Genomic DNA, 19,975 nt, shown 5'->3' with positions numbered 1-19,975 from the left:
TTTTAAAAAAATGTTAATTGTTCTCTGGCCGGCTCAGTGGCATAGTTTTTAAGTTTCCACACTCTGCTTTGGTGGCCTAGGGTTCATGGGTTCAGATCCCAGGCACAGACCTACACACCACTCATCAAGCCATGCTGTGGCAGCCTCCCACATACAAAATAGAGGAAGACTGGCATGGACCTTAGTTCAGCAACAATCTTCCTCAAGCAAAAAGGGGAAGATTGACAACAGATGTTAACTCAGGGCCAATCTTCCTTACCAAAAAAAAACAGGAGTTAATCCTTCTCAACTTTTTTACGTAGCAAAATAAAGACACAACTTAAAATCTTCGATGATTATAGACTGAATGAAGTGCTTAGTACAGATCTTTGTACTCTGAATTCTCCATAAGATCTTGAGACTGACTACAAAAAGAAACTTAGTTTTGCCAGTGTCTCTAACAGTGCAGAGACATGCTCTCAAAATGTCTTTAATTTGTGGTTTCTGACTCTTGTGTACGATTTGAAGTCCTGATTTTATATTGTAGATTATTTTGAAATGACAGAACTAATAAATAAAGAACAGCTGTGCTGATAGCCTTACATGTCAAACAAAAACTAAAGGAAAAGATTTAAAAGATGACACAACCATACAATACAGTTTTTCTGCCAATTTGCTGATTTAAGATCAGTGCTGTCCTAAGTTGCCACTTTTCGTTTGAGGAGCAGTATAAGGATGGGCTGGATGTGGAGTTAGAGCAGAGAAATATTTTATGCTTCTCAATTCATTAGGCCTGATGCGAGGTCCTTATCAACCTCTGGTGCCTGCCGGCGTGTGGCCCCTTGCATCTGTGATGATGTGGATTGGCTGGAACCACAGCGGTGAAGGTGGAAGGGTGCTTCCTGCTGTGGCTCTGAATCACATGTATACAGGCAGAATGGCTGGCAGAATCACTCTTTCGTATATTCCAGAACTTTTCTAAAAAATAATCTGAATATTTCAAGTAAAATCCTTTTCTTGGATTGAGTTTCTGGAGACTTCTTGTTTATTTTTATTGTTTGGAGTAACAGATGTTCACACCTGTTAAAGGACCAAAAACTAGTGAATATAATTAGAAAATAGAAACCAAAAAATAGTTGTCTGCTCTTAAGAAGGGATGACATTTTAAGTTTATTGTGTATTGAATTGTCAAGAAAAGATTTAAGAATTCTCTTTCGGAATTTTGAATATATACCTTTGAATGATATTTTGAAAGACATTTCTTGTTACTAGTGGTTTAAAATTGGTCCCTTCTTCTTTTGCCATCTAAGACTGAAGGCTAGAGGGCTGGAATTGTGTTTATCTGTACGTTGATGTCTTACCAATTACTTTGTTCAAGATCAAAGTGTGGCACAAATTTATTATTCATTTGGCATTGTTGTAACTTTTGAGTGATGAAAAACTCTTTCCTGTCTAAAAATGCCCATCTTAGTCAAAGCTGCCTGACAGGTGTGATAATGAGAGAATCCAAAATCACTTTGTGCGTTTATGTTTTACTGATAACATAATCTGTTGTCTAAAAATAAAATAAGCTTAATTTTTCTTTGCTTTGTATTGACTCAAAAAAGTAATATTCTACAGGTGACCTTTATCTTTATTTTCGTGTGTTTGTTGACGCTAAGAGAAGCTTCAAAAAATGGATGCTTAAATTTACTTTCAATTTATATATTCTTTACATAGATAAAACTTTCTTATTTAAACTTACATGCTTGTTAAATGGACTCATGTTTCATTATATGAGAAACCTGCAGATGCTTTTGACCATTTGATTCTAAGTTTAAGAGAAATAAATCAGAAATGACAAATGGTCTTAAATAATTCCAACTGAATAAATAAAAATTCTTAGAATTTTTCTAAGTCTTTTTTTGGTGAACATTGCCTAAAGAGCTTAATTTAGGTTATCTATTTAAGCCTAATACAACTGGGCGCACTCGTTGAAATAAAGGACAATTTTTCTTAATCTGATTCTACTTCTTTTGTTAAGAAACAGGAAGAGGTGAGGTAAAACAAATTAAAGGACTAAACAAACGTTTTGACCTGCTTGGGTTTCAAAAACAAAGTACATACACAATTTCTTTGTGGCTAGAACAGTAATACTCAGTTCTCTAAATGCTAACCATAATACTGAAGAATATAAATTTTCTTTGTTTTTCCTTTACATTTTAAGTGAATATAAATAAATGTTTCTCAACACCCAGGAATCAGTATTTAAGCCATGTGACAGCACTTCTGTGATATTAAGTAAGACATCTACCTATGTTTTCTATCTGAAAATTTAAAGTAAATTAGTAAACATAATTCATCCATAAAAGTTTGCTCTGTGGAGTTAAAGATCCAAATGATCCTAAATTATTGAAATTGCCTGAAATGTTTTCTAAAATGCCGCTCAGATTGCAAAGATTGGATTTTTACTTTAGTGACTTTTATTTGTAAATTGACTAATAGGGATTTGTCTTACAGTTCTCAATCACTGCTAAATATTTCTCAATCTGTGTGTAACATATTTATAGAAATATCCTTTTAAAAGCAAGACGTTTTGGAAATGTTCCTATTAGACAAATGCCATAATAGAAATTATTGACCTCTGAGACTAGAAAACAAAACCAAGACAGAAAACAAAAAACCCTTCAGTCTTCCTCTCAATTTTGCCACTCATGCAGTGCCATTAGTCTCTCTTCAGGATTATGTGTGGCTTCTGAACCTAGTTCTTCCTCTTACTAGTTATTTAGAAAGGATACAGCATAACAGCGTAGCACAGTAGGATCTTGACTTTGTCCCTTTGATAGATTAGGCAACTACTCTGAACCTCAGTTTACTGATCTATAAGATGGATATAAGAATAGATCCGTTTTGGTAATGATTAGATGAATTTGTATCTGTGCTAGGCTTGAGTTATACTTCAACTGCAAGACATAGTAGCTATATAATAATAATTATTTTGAAAAATTATTTTAGTTATAATTCTAACTTTAGTTGTTATTACTAATCACTGTATTTCAGTATTTTTATCTACCAAATGAGGAAAACCTGTGTTCCCTTCAGAATTTCATAACTGTAACCAAAACTGTATTATAATATTTTGATTTAAATTGCCTCCTAGTAGAGGAATTAAGATATTTTTATACGTCTTACCTTTATGCAAAAGTACTGAAATTGACAGTTGACATTATTATTTGCAATTTGTAGTATTAAATTATTGGGTTTTGATAAAGGACTAATTATTGTGTGGTGCCCCAGGTTTATCAGTTTCCTAAAACCCTATGCTTCTCTTAGTTATTACCAAAATTTTGCTCTTTCTTCAGAAGTAGGTTATGTTGATTTATTTCATTTTACCATTAGTATTAACAGAAACTGTTGTTAAAAATCTTCGTGTGTAATTCCTTTTCTTATTCTCAGCAGAGTGACTGAAATTAGCTTGTAGCAAACAGATGGTAGTGTGCTTATATGGTATTTATGCTGTTTTCTTCTCTGCTAAGAGGTGAGAGAGGGACTTACCACTTATAGAAATTGTTATTAGGTATATGTTGATTTATATGATAAACTTTAGTAAGAAAGTAGGAAGCTGCCCAGATTTTTTGTTCACTGTATTTATATCTGGTACATGCACTGTATTTGAATCTTACATTTTTTCGCCTCAGAGGAAATTCTGGATGCTTAAAACTGGGCTGCTTAGTCTTGATATTCTCCCAAAGCTCATCATGTTTTCCTTTCATCCTAGTTCAGACTTGGTACCTTCAACCTAGAGAAAGTTGCAAGCCCAGCTGAGGTCATTAGAGAGCTTATATGTGACTGCCTGGACACCATTGCAGAAAACCAAGCCAAAAATGAGCACCTGCGGAAAGAAAATGAAAGGCTTCTGAGAGACTGGAATGACGTTCAAGGACGGTGTGTGCATAATGTGCTTGTGTTATAAAAGCACTAGGCTCTCTTTATATATTTGTGGTTTTAAGTTGATGATTTGTAAATTTATAATATATGTAGACTGCCAGATATTTAAAGTAAAATCTGTCATTAATTATACTTTTACTTAATATGATTTAATCAAGTTATTGGTCACTGTTGTACATTATAGGAGTCCATTAACACTTTTAGGCCATTAGTATTTGGTGATAACTTGTAAACAATAAGGAGTAATTGGGCAATGAGAATTAGAACTCATTAATGTTAGTCAAAATTTAGTAAGTTGATATTTGTAAGGATTAATTTAGCTCAAATTAAGGATTAATAATGAATAAAACAGAGATGAAATATAAGTAAGCACAACTGATTCCTTATTTGGAATCTTTATACGAATGGCAGCTATTTCAAATGATTTGTTTTGGCTCCTGATAGAGACTTCTTTTTCCTGATTGATTGAAAATTCACCTTACCAGCATTTTTAAAAATGAGGTAATTGCAACTACTGGATGAGACATTTGAAAGCCTTTTATTTTCCTGATTTTGCTTCTTGTTTTTTAAATGATGAAGAAGAAAGTCACTTATCTTCTCAAATGTACATTTTCTCAACTTTATCACAATCTAGGCTGGCCCAGAGTGTAGATCTATTGTGTAAAATATCTTTGAAGAAAATAAGATGTATGTTTTGAACATTTCTGACTCTGCAGAGACATATGTAATATAATAAGCATATGTTTGTACATATATATCTTGTATGAAAATTATGTAGAATGTATATAATAATGATAATAATTATTATTATTACATCCAGTATATCAGTATATTTTTTCTCTTTCATTCAAACTAGTAGCCATAAAATATAAGATTTATCCCATTTAGGGTCTTCTTAGGGCAATCATTGAGATGATTTTTATGGACATTAGTTAAGTATATATGGGAGAGTATATGGAAAATAGTGAAGGGTTTTACCACTATTAATATATGTATGTGAAAATGAGGTTGACTAAAAGAAATTATGTTTCTACACATTCAGTTATATTTATTAATTAATGCATACATAAAATTAAGTTCCTAACACCTGGTTATATTTGGCTCTCAGTTATTATATTAAGAAAGTAATTATCTTGTTCTCTTTCAGCTCTGAATTAATTTTCATCTCCAATTGTATAAAAATAATGAGACCAAAATGGTATAAATATTAGGAAATCATACGAAAAATAAGTTAATTTTTCTCTTTAGCTTTCGTTTTGTTCATGTTAATGTGAATCAATATCAAGTATCTGAGCTAGAAAGCATGTTTGGGGGCCTATATCTGTAGTTTGGGTGTGTTTTTCTATTTTGTATACTAAATAAATCAAATTAAAGGAGACGTACTGCGATCTTGATAAGCCATTATATTTAAAACTCAGAATACCCTCAGGATGATAGGAAATTTGATCCACAAATTGCCTACAAAAATGCAGACCAGGTACTTGGTACTTGAACAAATTGCTTTAAAATGTCTGCCAGAGGTTGAAAGAAGTATTACCTCATCAGTATTCAGCCCCACTGCTGTAGAATGGAAAGCAGCAGGGAGCACAGAGGAGGCGAATGCATTCTGTGCTGTAGAACAGTGTGTGTGAGGGGTACGTATGGTATTTGGCCAGAGAGGCTTGATTCACCATTTCGGAACTATCCAGAAGGTGCTTTTGTGTTATTGTGACAAAAGATTTTCTATTTGATCAAAAGGACAGCGGGTATCTTATCACCTGCCTTATTGTGCTCCAGCCATTCTTCTTTTGTAAATACTGGATTAGACATCTATCAGGGGCTGAGGTTGTGTGCCTCAGGGGTAGCCCTCCCAACTGAGAGGAAAGGGAGTCCGCTCCAGAGAGTTCTGGGCTCTTTATTATATAACAGATATCAGACTAGTAGCTTTATCTTTTCCCACATTTGGTTTTCTTTCCTATCAGAGGAGAAAGTGGCCATTTTGAGGAGCTGTAAGTGCATCTTGGTCCTGGCCAAGCGGTGTTCCCTCTCTAGAGCCTTAGTATACTGGAAAATGAGCAAAAGATTTACAGCTCCGGCATCTATAAGGCAGTAATATTGATCAGGAGTCTTTAGAGGGATTAGAAGTAGGTCAAGGGGCTGGCCCCGTGGCCGAGTGGTTAAGTTCGCACGCTCCGCTGCAGGCGGCCCAGTGTTTCATTGGTTCAAATCCGGGGTGTGCACATGGCACTGCTCATCAAACCACGCTGAGGCAGTGTCCCACTGCCACAACTAGAAGGACCCACAACGAAGAATATACAACTATGTACTGGGGGGGCTTTGGGGAGAAAAAGGAAAAAATACAATCTTTAAAAAAAGAGGAAAGAAGTAGGTCAAGAACACACTGAGTCAGGTAACTCAGGACATGGAAAGTAGAGCATCATTAAAGTTGGGGCTAGCATGTTAGGCCTGGCCACAGTTCCGTTTTCTGGGCAGCCTCTGATTACTCCAACCATGGTCCAATCATTTCTTCCCCATCATTGTTCCAGACTGTGTATGCATGGGACAGGGGCACAAAATAGGGGCTGTGAAGACCCTAGAAGCTATGGAAGATAAGTCTGAGATATATTTAATACATGATAGACTATTTTATGAGCCCAAAGCAGTCATATACAGGCGAGCTTATAAGATGGAAAATGTTTGTGGCATGTTATGAGGAGAAATGTGAATTACCGAAAATATAAATTATCATCACATTTTTCGGAAAATATATCTTTAGATAGAGAATATCTAGAAGGAGGAAAATGAAATGTTGATAGTGTATGTCTGGAATTGTGGATTAAATTTTCCTTTACTTTTGGGGGGTATTTTTTGCATATATTTTGGTATTTAAGTATGTATCATTGTTATCAGCAGAGCTAACTCTAGAGCTGTTTCCATTTGGGGTGACAGTGGAGAATAAATGAGGTTTGAGTAAGGAATGAGGAATTACAATGAGGAAATAGATTGAGCTCTAATATGTAGCCTTTTTAACATATATATTTGCTGCTATTTTTTATTTACTGTTTTATAATTGTGGTCTTAGTGCCGTTTTGAACAAGTGACATTACTAGATTAATTTAATTTTGCATAGTTTTGATAAAGGAGGAAACATTAGAAACAATGTATGTGAATCTTTAGGTTATTAACTATATTTATTTCACTGTTTTTTCCTACTTAATTTCAAACAACAACTCTCAAGTTCCATGTTACTGAATAGGTCTTTTGTTTGCACTCAGGCATCAAGTTAGAAACTCTCCAGCTTTATTCTCACTTATAGTTGTTATGAACCTATAATTGGAGGCAGTTTTCAGCAGATTGAATTGGATTGACACTCATGGAGTCATTAGAATAGAAGAGACCTTGAAAGCTCTTCTACTTCAGCTTTCTGCCTCGAAGCTAGGACCACATTATATCCAGATGAATTCAGTCCGACTTTTAAAGACCTCAAGAGATATCTGCAGTGCCCCTTGGTAGCCCATTATAGTGTTTAAGAACAGTCTCAGTCAGAAAATTCTTCCTTGCATCTATTGGTAATCTGAGTCCTTCAGGGTGTAGTTGAAGGCCATTTCCTCTTGTTCTGTCGCCAGAAAGCATGAGGAACAGCTGTTCACCGTCTTCTTCCGTACTCAAAGCCTTATTAAATCTCTACCACTGCTTTCTTTTCCAGTTCTTTTTAGTGTTCTTTGTCTTCTGAACGCTATTCAGATATTCTTTTGCTGTACAACCCTGACCTGGATATAAATTTGGCCAGAGCTGATTTTAAATATAAGGATTACTACACTCTTTCTAAGTACCATATGCTCACATTTATGTATCTGTTGTTTCATTTTGGGTTATTATTTAATCTGTTGTTTTATTTTGGGTCCTATTTCTGCATGAAATTACCTTGTTTCTGCTCTTATTTAGTTGTTTTTTGAGGTTATTCTTAGATTCTTTGTTTTCTCACCCAGAAATATTTTATTTTGAATATTCACTATTTTTCCATATTTAGTTTTTATCCTTTTAATTTTTTAAAAATTACTCTCCTTTGGTCCAAGTTCCTAAATGCCTCAGTCCTAGGTTACTAATTAAACTTAGCACTGTTGTTCTGTTGTCCACATCACTGTCGAAAGGATGAAGTATCGTTAGGTCTTTCCCCTTTGATGTATTTTATGGTTTCACCAGGTTGGAGCTTTGCCTTAGAGGTGATCCTTGGACTAGTAGTGGTGTAATGCAGTTGTGTGTGAGCTTTCCTTTAGCGTCACTAAACTTAGCAGTGAATTCCATTTCTCTCCTCCACTAAATGGTCTCGAATACTAATTCCTGTCCAGTTCTTGAGTTGGAGAGTTGACAAGAGGCAAGTAACATGGAAGGCATAGTAACAACACAATGCTATAAGGGAATGTTGGCATGAAAAATGGGGTGGGGAGAATAGTATGTACCTCTTAGTTACTGCATATTAAATAAGAGGATAGCATTTTCCGAGTGTGTTGAGAAATTAGTAATTAAGAGTAAATTCATATCCTGAAATTGTTCACAATGATACTCTGTCCCAACCAACCCCCATTCCCCAGCTTTGTCTAGGAAGTGTTATCCAGTTTGATGGCTAGAAGTTTGGTTGCAACAAAATCCTAAAGCTTTGCTAAAACCAAGCAAGGTTAATTTACATGATGCCATTCATTGTGTTGAGTTTGTTTTTCTATCACAGAAATGTTGTCACCTTTGACTCTGTAGCTGTGATACTAGTTACTTATATTTACCAATATTCTTTAGGCAAATTGTATATTTCATTTTGATACCTATTTCATTTTTGATTCATGTGTTATACCAAATGTTAATTTTAATAAAGTTTCGGAAATTTGCTTGATAGTTAATAAGTGCACATAATTTGTCAATCAAGAATTATTGAAGTGATTTACATGGAAAATAAATACTTATTTAAATCAGATAAATTGCTAATTGGTTACTATTCCTAAAATTTATAATTTTAAAAATTATAATATTATACAAGATTTTTATTGTGCGTTTTTATATATTGGTTTTTACTTTGCATATGTTTAAAGTATTTTCTTATTATATACTCAGGCATTTTAGTGGTATGTGTGTTCTATTCATGTTTAAAAAATTTTTGTCATTGTGTTAATTAGAAAATAGTACAGAAAGATGTTTATAATGTTTACATAACACTTTGCATCTGAAATATAAATACAGTGACATGTCCCTGCTTAAAGGAAGCCATCAATATTGGCAGCTCCTCTTCAACTTTGGCTGTTTTTTTTTACGACACCTTTTTGATGTACTTCTTTCTCAGAGAGCTTCGTTTGATGAAAGGAGTACTATTATATTAATATTTACCACAAATTTTTTAGAAGCTGAAGATGAAAAACATCACTGTTACAATGGTGAATAGCTGTTAAATGAATGAAGTTTAATATTCAGAATCACTAATTTTCCATTTCCTTATAAGATGTCCAGATTAACTCACTCACTTTATTCATTTATCTAATAAATAGCTGCTAAACATTTGTCAAATGCCAAATACTGTGCTAGGCGCTGAGGATAAAGCAACCAAAGAACACACATTCTCTCCGCCCTTATGGAGTTCACAGCCTTGGCAATGACTATGCTATAGGAGTGCTGTAAGAGGTCCCAGAAAATATATTGCCATATGTTTCTTTTCATCCTATGAGAGGCCCTACCTCTCTGCATCTCTAGATAGGTAGGTTGTTGAAAGTATAAAAGCGTATATATCAAAGGTATAGAATTTTGACATTTTTCTTCCTAATTATTAAACTGAAAAAAATACATGATAAATTTTATATGTATATAAAGTGAAAATACTAGGATGTCTGTATAGAACAACAGAAGAATAAATAAATAGTACGGTAAAAAGAAAACTAGGTAGACCTAGGCTACATTTAGAGGAATATTTTACATGAAATAATTTATATTTGAATCTTTAAAATAGTGGTTTATTCATGGTGTATGTATGTATCAAGTATATGTACCTCTGCTAGTTTTGCTTTCTTTTTGTATATATATCTGGGAGATTAAAATTAATACCGTCCCTTGTTAACTTATTTGATCATTTTAGGAAGGATTATAAATGATAGAGAATTTTATGTTTGGGGTTATATATCCGAAATTGAAGGAATGTAGTGTTTCACATTTGCTGTTTCATTAATCTCTCCTTGGAAATTTTAAGTTGGGTACTTTCATTTATTAGATATGTGTGTGTGTGTGTGTGTATGGTGCTGGGTTATAAGGATATAACTGGTAAGTCCTTTTCTTGCTGTGGAGCAGTTCATAATCTGGTTAGGGAAACGGATTAGACAAATCACCTAATCACAAAACAAGATCACAGTTGTTATCATATTAACAAAGTACAGGAAACATAGGCTCTAGTTATTCTTATTTGAAATTTCTCCCATAAAAATATTTTTCTGGAAATAAACCATAGATGTGAATAAATTATTACATTTAGATATTTAGATTTTTTAAGCTTTTTTTGTATCAGTTTCCAATTTTGATCCTTATCTCAGTACATAAGTTACTAACATTAATAACTTCTAATAAGCTCTAATTATTTGCTTAGCTGTCGATGTAAAACTTTAAATCAGTGAAAATGTAAAAATGATTTTTGATTGTATTTTTCTTGGGAAGTTTTCTTGAAATTATCTTCAGCGTTAGACTGAATAATATTAATACTAAAAAAACCTGTGATTTATTTATATATTTCTTTATTTACGTTTCAGATTTGAAAAATGTGTGAGTGCCAAGGAAGCTGTGGAGGCTGACCTTTATAAACGGTTTATTCTGGTGCTGAATGAGAAGAAAGCAAAGATCAGAAGCTTACATAAATTGTTAAATGAAGTTCAAGAACTAGAAAAGAACATGGAACATGAAAAGTATTTTGACCTTTCTATTTTTGAATGACAGATGCATAAATTTCAATGGAATTTCTTCCTAAACTTAATGAAAGTTGGGTGCCAACTTTTTAGTAATATGAGATCCTTGATAGTCTGGGGTTGGATGCTCTGGCTGTTAGGGACGCAGGGGGCTGAAGAGTTCTCAGTGTGATCTCTCCATGTTTGCCCTGCATTTAAATCATGCCTACTGCACCTACATTTAAAACGTAAAACTGGCATGAGGTTTATCTTAATGTTAATTAGTTAATTCTTAGATATCACTAGGAAATATATTAATTAAAACTTTCCTCTTCTGCAAAATTACAGAGTTGGATGCACATTTGTAATCTTGATGTCTAAGCAGTGGTTAACTTTGTAATCAAGTGGCTCTGACAGTAGATGTACTTGCTTTTTAAGGAAGACTCATAGATGACTTATGGTTGGTATAGCTTTGGAAAATTATAATTATTTTTGGCATTAGTGGATATAGGTTTGGATCTATTGCCCTGAATTGGAGAGAAAGCACAGGTTTACCAATGTCATAATATATAGAATATAACAGTTGCTGTCAGATGAACCTAGTTCGAGCTCTGGTCTGCCACTGATGTCTATTACTGCATGACTTTGGGCAAGTCCTTTAAACTCTCTGTGCCTTACTTTCTCTTCATAATAAGATTAAAGGTACCCATCTCAGGAATTTTGGGAGATCAAATGAAAAGCAGAACTGCTTTGAGATCAGTAAAATGTTGAACACTCTGTGATCGCAGAAGAAAATTTGGTAGAATAGTATTTTGATGGAAGAATCATATGTGGTAAGAAACTGATATAAGAATTAAATATAGTTAGCACTAGAACACATTTAGATTTTTAGGTAAAAGAGAAACTTGTTCTTAAGAGAGTTAACATATAGTCTTTAAAGTAGTTTCATCTAAATCATATATATTTCAATATATGTTTGTTTAATTAGAGTCTTTTTCCAGGGATATTTTCTATACTTACTTACTGGTGGATTTGATACCTATCCAGGGGTCAGCCAATAATTTGTAATTCTACCTCTCTCTGTTTCTAGGGAAACTACAACATGTTCTGAAATGACTGCTGACAGAGATGCAGCGTATGATGAAAGTACTGATGAGGACAGTGAAAACGTGCCTGATCCCTCTGGGTCAGCTCCAGGTGAGAGAAAGGCAGTTATTTCCTTTGTTGAATATCTCCCTTGGGCTTTATTACTCTAATGATAATAAACCATAATGAAAGGTGTTATGAAAAAAATTTTTTCTACAAAAATTCCTTAGGGTTTTCAGTCTAGAACCTCAAATACTTAGTATCAAAAATTAGTATTTATTATAAAATTTCAGCAACTCATTAGCATCAATAAGCAAGCATGCACATATACATAGACACCAAGGTGTAGTACTCCTTGTTAAATGAGGATGCATAAGGAATGAGCAAGATGTGCCTTCATGCTAAGTATCTGCAGCTCGAAGTTGGCACCTTTAACATTGGGACCTTATCTAGTTAGAGCTATGGGTAGGGCAGTGGAGCAGGGTGATCTAGAATGCTTTAGATTATCCTGAATTTGAGGCCTTCTCTCACTATTCAGAAAAAAGATTGCAATAGGGTGAGCTGGGAGAGAAGACGAGAAGGGAGATGGCAGTTTAGTTTAAAGTGAGCCATACCCAATCCCTCAGATCAAGTACCCAGCAGGTTTTCAAACCCTTGGATTATTTTCTAGAGTTTTATAGAGGCAGGAACCCCTGGACTCATCTTATACTTAGATGGTTCTGACGTAAGCCCAATGTTCTCAAAATAAATGTTTGATTTATTTATTCAGCAAGTATGTTTTAAGCATCTATTATGTACCAGGAACTTTTCTATGCAGTAGGGGGCAAAACACAAAAATGTCTGCTTCCATGGAGTTTCAATTCTAGTCAGGGAAACAGACAATAAGAAGATGAATAAATTAAATATAAAGTATTTTAGGTAGTGATAAGTGCTAAAGAGAAAAATAAACCAGGGGAGGATGATAGAAAATGTCAGGGTGGGAATAGGGATGAGGATTGTGATTGTGGTCCAGGGCACCACAAAAGGCCTCAATGAGAAAGTGACGAGTCTGTCTGTGGGAAGAGCCGGCCAGGCAGAAAAAGCAGTTGAGTACAAAGGCCCTGGTTTGGCAGATTGCCCAATGTGTTCAAGCCATACCATGGAGGGTAGTATGGATAAAGTGGAGACATGAGGATTAGGAGATAAGGTCAGAGAGAGGCAGATCATGTGTAGGGCCCTATAGGCCATTGTAAGGATTTCAACTTTTACTTTGAGTTGTATTGGAAACTGTTGGAGGGTTTTATGTGTGTTTTTTTTTTTTTTTGAGGAAGATTAGCCCTGAGTTAACATCTGCTGTTAATCCTCCTCTTTTTGCTGAGGAACACTGGCCCTGAGCTAACATCCATGTCCATCTTCCTCTACTTTATACGTGGGACACCTACCACAGAATGGCTTGCCAAGTGGTGCCATGTCCACACCCGGAATCCAAGCTGGCGAACCCCGGGCCGCTGAAGTGGCATGTGCAAACTTAACTGCTGTGCCACCAGGCCGGCCCCTGTTGGAGGCTTTTAAATAGTCAGGTGACATGGTCTAACTTAAGTTTTAACAGGATTAATCTGGTGGTTGTGTTGAGAATAGAGTACAGGATGATAAGTGCAGAAGAAGATATAAGAAATGGAAAGGGAGTGCAACCATGAGTGAAGGACGAGAGTAGCTTAGGCGAGAGTGATAGCAGTGAGGGTGATAAACAGTGGGCAGATGTTAGATGTGTTTAGAGGAGCAGGACTTGCTGATGAGGTAGGTGTGGGTCATCAGAGACAGACAGATGTGAAGAATGGTAAGTTTTTGGACTGAACTACTGACGGCATGCACTTGACTTAACGGAGTTGGACTGGACTGCAAAAGAAGGTTGGGAACTCAGTTTTAGAAAGATTAATTCTGAGGTTTTGAATAGGGAGTTGGATATACAGATTTGGAGTTTTGGGGAGGACTTCCTGCTGAAGGCATCAGTAAAGATGATATTTAAAGCTGACTGAGATATCAGGGGAGTTAGAGAAGTCAGGAAAGAGCAGTGGTCCCAGAATTCCATCCTCGTATGCTTGAATGTGTAGAGTCAGGAAGATGAGGAGAGCAGCAAGAACACGGAGAGGGAGCCTCCAGGAACTAGCAGGCGAATACTGTGAGTGGGGTATCCTGGAAGGCAAGTCAAGAAAGTATTTCAAGGAGGAGACAGTGATCGGCTGAGTTGAAGGCTGCAAATTGAGTTAGGAAGATGAGGCTTGAGGCTTCACTGATGGATTTAGCAACACGAATGTTATTGTGGGGGTCTTAAAACATTTTCAGTGGAATGATGGGGAATGGAAGAGAATAAGAGGTTCAAAAAGAATGAGAGGAGAGAATTGGAAAAGAGATGGCAAGTCTGAGCAAGGCTTTTAACAAGTTCACTGTAAAGAAAAGAGAAGACCTGGGGCAGCAGCTGGAGAGGGGAGAATGGCGTCAAGAGGGTTTTTTTCCCAGATGAGAGAAATGATATTGCATACTGATCAGTTTGCATACTGATGGGAGTAAATAAGGAGAGAGGGGAAAAAAAATGTCCAGGCAGTAGACGGAGGTAAGAATTGCTGGAATACTGTCTCTGAGTAGGTAAGAGAAGACCCATTTAAAATGAAATCATCTTTAATAGTAAAATGTAATCCAAAGCTCACAAAGAGAATCTGTTCTTTTCCTAATTTAAATTTTCAGAATCTTTATTAAATACAATGGCCTTTGATTTTGTTCCTTATTCAGAGTAACTCACCAGCCTTTGAAGTAGACAAAAATTATTGTTGAAGAGAAAATATGTGGTTAATATGGCTGTATGAGAATGGGGTTCTTTGTGTGTTCATTCTCTTTTAAGCAAAGCTTTAAGCTATAATTGTACTATTTTAAATTTGGCAGAATTTCTCTTCTCTTCAAAAAATTTTTGGTTCATTGCATATTTTTTCTATATTTTACATGGCATGTTTTCTTTAACTTATATCTAGTTCGCTACATATTTGATGCATAGGTCTCTCATTCTAATTCTTTTTTTTGCATTTAACTTGCTTTTTGCAAGTTTTTTATGTCAAGAATTAAGAGCATTTTTATTAGAAGTTTTAACTTTCCTTCTGCTTCAGTAAGAAATATTCAGAAAACTGATTTGCTAAAAAGAAAAAAATGAACCTCAGCTCTAAAATGCTTAATATTGAATTAAGACCTAGATTCCATAAATCTGAGGAAAAATATTGTTAAACAACTAAATGAGCCTCCTTGTAATGTACCAGATTCCATAATTCATTCTTTTACAAAGACAAAATATATTCTTAGTCCAAGAGATCTTTTTTTTTTTAAATCACAGATTTGTCTTTTGTTATTTTATATCTTATTACTATGTGATTGGGGCAGAGTGCTGAGAATTTCTTCCTGAGCTTCTTTTGTCTTGAACTTTATTTGCCAATAAATTACTTATTATTAGAGTACAAGTAAATATTTGAATTGATTTTAGATACTGCAGGTTCATGATTGCATGCCCTACAATAAAAACAAGAGGAAAAGAAATCAATGGAGTTTAATACATTTCCTCTACCTTTCAGAAAGCCATTTCTTTAAATGGCTAACTGTATAACTTGGTAGTAATTGTTATTATGTAAATGTATTTTCATCAATTATTAAAGTCACCATATTTCCTCATGAGTTGTTCACATTATTACCCCATTCCTGCATGATAAAGGAGGTTTTAGTGAGACTGAGATCATTTAGTGATTCCACAATATTCATTCAAGGAAAAGGTCTGTTTATTTTTATGCATATATCCAGAAGTAGGGTAGGGATGTTATAGTTTGAAGGTAACTGATAGGTAACATTTTTATGAATAAGCAATCTTTTTTATTATGTTTTTTCTCCAAAGTCTTACATTTCCTCCCTATCATTAGGCTTGTTAAAGAAATAACTAATGATAAGTAGTCAAATCAAATGAACTACATCACGCTTATGTGTACCACACCATATAATATGAAAAACCTTTAAAATATTCATTGAGTTTATTAGCCAAAAGGAGATCTTAGAAGTATTCTGAAACTTGAACATCATAGTCTGTACCACCCAACAGCTACATTTTATATTTTTCTTTAGCAAGATTTACTTGTTCTATGTCTGAACTTCCAGAATTTCTAAATAGGTAGCAATGGTATTACAGATTTTATTTCCTACACTGTAACTGCATACTAAGACCCTAGAGATAGAGTTCATAGATATTTCACTTTGTTTCAGATTAAGATTATGACAAACTAGTTGCTGACGTCTCCATTTATAGCTCAACTTCTGGATTACAAAGGAGGGCGAGTCAATTTTACTCTCATCTTGTCTGTATTAACACCTTGCTGCTTTAAGGATTTCCTGGCTAGTCTGGACTCCTTCTACCTCCAGGGTCTTGTTTTTGTTTTGGAAACTTGTTCGGTTTTTACAGATATTGTAAAACAACCTTCTCTACAGGAAACCCTCTGTTTCTTTGAATACAAATCAGGGTAAGACCTGATGTCCATGACTATGGAGACACTTCAAGTTGAATTAAGTCCACTGAGTAACAGAACCTTACCAAAATATACAGATATATAAGCATAATTAGTATAGCATCTGAGTGCCAAAATTTCCATCAGGGCATCCAAATGGCCTTTCGTTTGCCCCAACAATATCTGATATAACCTGAAAAATAATTCATGGTTCTGCCGTTTTTTATACGGTTTCATGACCATTTTGATACTGTAGTAACAGAATTATATGTGAAAACAATTTTTAAATGTATATGAATATTCTAAAAATTTTAGCCATTATTACAAATTTTTCTTAGTCTTATGTTTCAAAGTGTGTATGAATATTTATTGGAAAAATTGGATTTCTTTCATAGAAATAGGATCTTTCTGGTGAAGCATTTCAAAAGCTTATGCTTAATTGGCTCCTAATTAGCCATCACAAGAGGAATTATTTTAATGCCTCAGTATTTATTATTTTTAAATTATTTTAATAAATAATTAATATTTTAAAAATTATAATTATTTCTATAATAGAAATTGACAGTATTTCTTACCATTAGAGACCAATTAAATCAGAAGTACAGATAAAAATAGACTTTTTCTTGAATGTTTTACCCTTCTTAGCTTCATGTTAAAGGTGCACAACCACTCAAAACAAACAAAATAAGCTTCCTTTCCACTTTTCTGCATAATTATTAGCCTGAGATTTAGCACACTAGTTTAATTAGTCCTGCTTCTTAACCAACAGGAAAGTCCCTGTATAACTGCTATCAGTAATTTAGGCTTCTGCTTACTTGGTGGGCTTCCTGAAAGGAAGTGTGATTATAGAATAGCCTTTTTGAAAGTAAATGAATGGCTATGTCCAACAGTTGATGAATACTGATATAGTAGCTTTTAAAAATAGAACAGAATCCAAAATTTCGAAGTATCAAAGAGCTTGTTGCTTCGAACAGTGAATGTCTACTCACAGAGGGGATAACAACATGTACTGCCAAAGAGATTACTCAGAAATTCAGCTTTAGAATCACAGATTATGCCCTTCATCTTATCCAACTTTTTATCATAGGCACATTTATTTATAAATTCTAAATAAAAGCTTGATTTAGTAAAACCTATCACAAAACTAGAAAACATTTTGGGTGTATTTCCTAGCGATTGTAGGCTTTTATATGGTAGCAGTGTTGCTGAGGAATGACTGTACTTCAGAAATCTAGATCTCATACAGTTCCAGATCTTCTAGTTCAAGCCCAACATTTTTCAGAAGAGGAAACAGAGGCCTAGAAAGGTTAGGTATGTTACCGTTGGTCACATAGGAAAAAGAACGAGAAAACATGTGCCTTTTATAAAAATAAAATAGCCGCATTTGCACATCTCTTTTTGAGATATTGTAAAAACCCATAGAATCTCCTAACACTAAGGAAATCACCGTTGATGCAATAGAATAATAACAGTTTTTCTCCTAAAAAGAGGAGAGATCCTGTTTGTATGTAAATTCTCTGGAAAGACAGTCTACATCATCAGATTAAACAAACAAGACTTAATGATATCTGGGTTATGGAGAAAATTCCAGAATGCACATATTTCTATTGAAGTCATCCGTCTGTAAATGTTTTTTACTGAGATATAATCGGCATAAAACATAGTGTAAGTTTAAGGTGTACAACATGTTGATTTGATATATTTATTTACTGCAACATGGCATTAGCTAACACCTCTATCAATCACATATTTATCATTTCTTTTTTGTGGTGAGGACACTTAAGATCTAGTCTCTTAGCGACTTTGAAGTTTATAATATGGTATCGTTGACTATAATCACTATCCTGTGCGTTAGATCTCAGGACTTATTTATCTACTAGTTGCAAGTTTGTATCTTTAAATTACATCTCCCCAGTTCCTGTGCCCCCACGGTAACCATCATTCTACTCTCCATTTTTATGAGTTTGGCTTTTTTAGATTTCACATATAAGTGATATATAGTATTTGTCTTTGTCTGTCTGACTTATCTCACTCTCTCTGTATATTAATTGCTTCAGATTTTGGCTTAGTATTTATTTACCTGAGAACTCTCAAATATACCAAAGGTTATTGGCAAATCTATGTTAATATCTCTATACCTCCCTATTAAAATATTACCTTGATATGACCTCCTAGGCAACTATTACTACGTCTTTCTATGTTCTTGGAGAGACAAAAAAGAAATTCTGTTAAGAATATTTGCCTCTGGCTGTGGATGAATGAGAAGGTTGGCAAATCCTCTCCCTAAAAAGTAACTATCGGGGCCAGACTGCTGGTGTAGTGGTTAAGTCTGTGCACTCCACTTCAGTGGCCCGGGGTTCGCTGGTTCAGATCCTGGGTGCGGACCTACGCACTGCTTATGAAGCCATGCTGTGGCAGGGGTCCAACATATAAAATAGAGGAAGATGGGCACAGATATTAGTTCAGGGCCAATCTTCCTTAGCACAAGAGGAGAATTGGTGGTGGATGTTAAGTCAGGGCTAATCTTCCTCACACACACACACACACACACACACACGCAAACAAAAGTGACTATAAATCTAAAATTGACAAAAAAGAATCAAACATTTTAGTGCCCTGGAAATTGGCAAAAGGCAAACAACAACATGAGAAATGTTTATGCTTGAAAAGTTGCTGAAATTCAGGTAAGAACTGGGAGTTTGTGGACTTCTTGCTTAGGGCTGCCCCCATTGCTGTCTTCCTACCCCCATTCCCTGAGCTTGATCAGTGTGGAAGTTCTGTCAGGACCTGAGAGGTCATGAGTACTGGCAACTGTTATGCCTGGACCAAAGAGGGCTTAACAATTAGCAGTAGGAAGTGATACCCACATCCAGCAATGTTGTTGGTGTAAATAAGTAATGACCTTGGCAGCAGTTAAGAGGGTTGGGCCAATGGATCTACTAACTTGGGATTAGCCTGCTGTGTGGCTACATTTGTACCATCTTGCTCCAAGCATCTGTGACTAGAATTTTATAGATTATGGCGACTTGACATAAACAGTCGTCTACATATTATTTCAGCAGGTAATACATGTGTGAGAAAAAATTATGCAGTCACTTATTTAACTTAAACAATTTTTTCTGCATAATTTCTCAATCTTTAATATGCTAATGTGCACAGTTATGAAGGGTGGAATGGACTATGAAACATTTCTCAAAATTGTAAGACCGTAGGAACTTTTTCAATGGACGTTATTATTCCGTGCAACCCATGTGAGAAATCCTGCTTTAGATCCTCTCGACTTGTTTATGAATGAGATGAGAAAAGGGGAAGTATCTAAAGGAAATAAGTATTTCCCCAGAACAGTCTCTCTATGTCCTTGGACATGTACTAGGACATGTAGAGGACATGTACTACATATGTGGAGAGGATTGTATAATCAAGGATATATATTCTCAAAGTGTAGCAAGAACTCATGAGAATAATATTAAACCTCAGAACATGAGTTGACTTGAAGGAATTCTGAGGATGGTTTAAAAAATGATAGTGTTGCCATTGTTGTAGTAAGAGGAATGATCTGAGAATGGACTTAGACAAATGTTGGTTGATATAATT

The 19,975-nt window shown here is 34.9% G+C and overlaps 1 protein-coding gene across 8 annotated transcripts in view; it reads left to right on the top strand.

The window, feature by feature from the left end:
• The window catches only part of XRCC4 (X-ray repair cross complementing 4), a 236,406-nt gene that overhangs the window by 88,460 nt on the left and 127,971 nt on the right, over positions 1-19,975 (top strand). For all 8 annotated transcript variants that reach the window (XM_001504637.5, XM_005599586.4, XM_005599585.3 and 5 more), the window contains 3 exons: positions 3,737-3,903; positions 10,659-10,811; positions 11,881-11,987. In XM_001504637.5, coding sequence (XP_001504687.1) covers positions 3,737-3,903; positions 10,659-10,811; positions 11,881-11,987 — 427 coding nt within the window. The remainder of the gene's footprint in view (positions 1-3,736; positions 3,904-10,658; positions 10,812-11,880; positions 11,988-19,975) is intronic.

This window comes from Equus caballus, chromosome 14 (genome assembly GCF_041296265.1).
Source record: "Equus caballus isolate H_3958 breed thoroughbred chromosome 14, TB-T2T, whole genome shotgun sequence".
Classification (NCBI taxonomy): domain Eukaryota; kingdom Metazoa; phylum Chordata; class Mammalia; order Perissodactyla; family Equidae; genus Equus; species Equus caballus.
The sequence above is the reverse complement of the archived record's forward strand: the minus strand, read 5'-3'. Positions and strand labels throughout refer to the sequence as shown.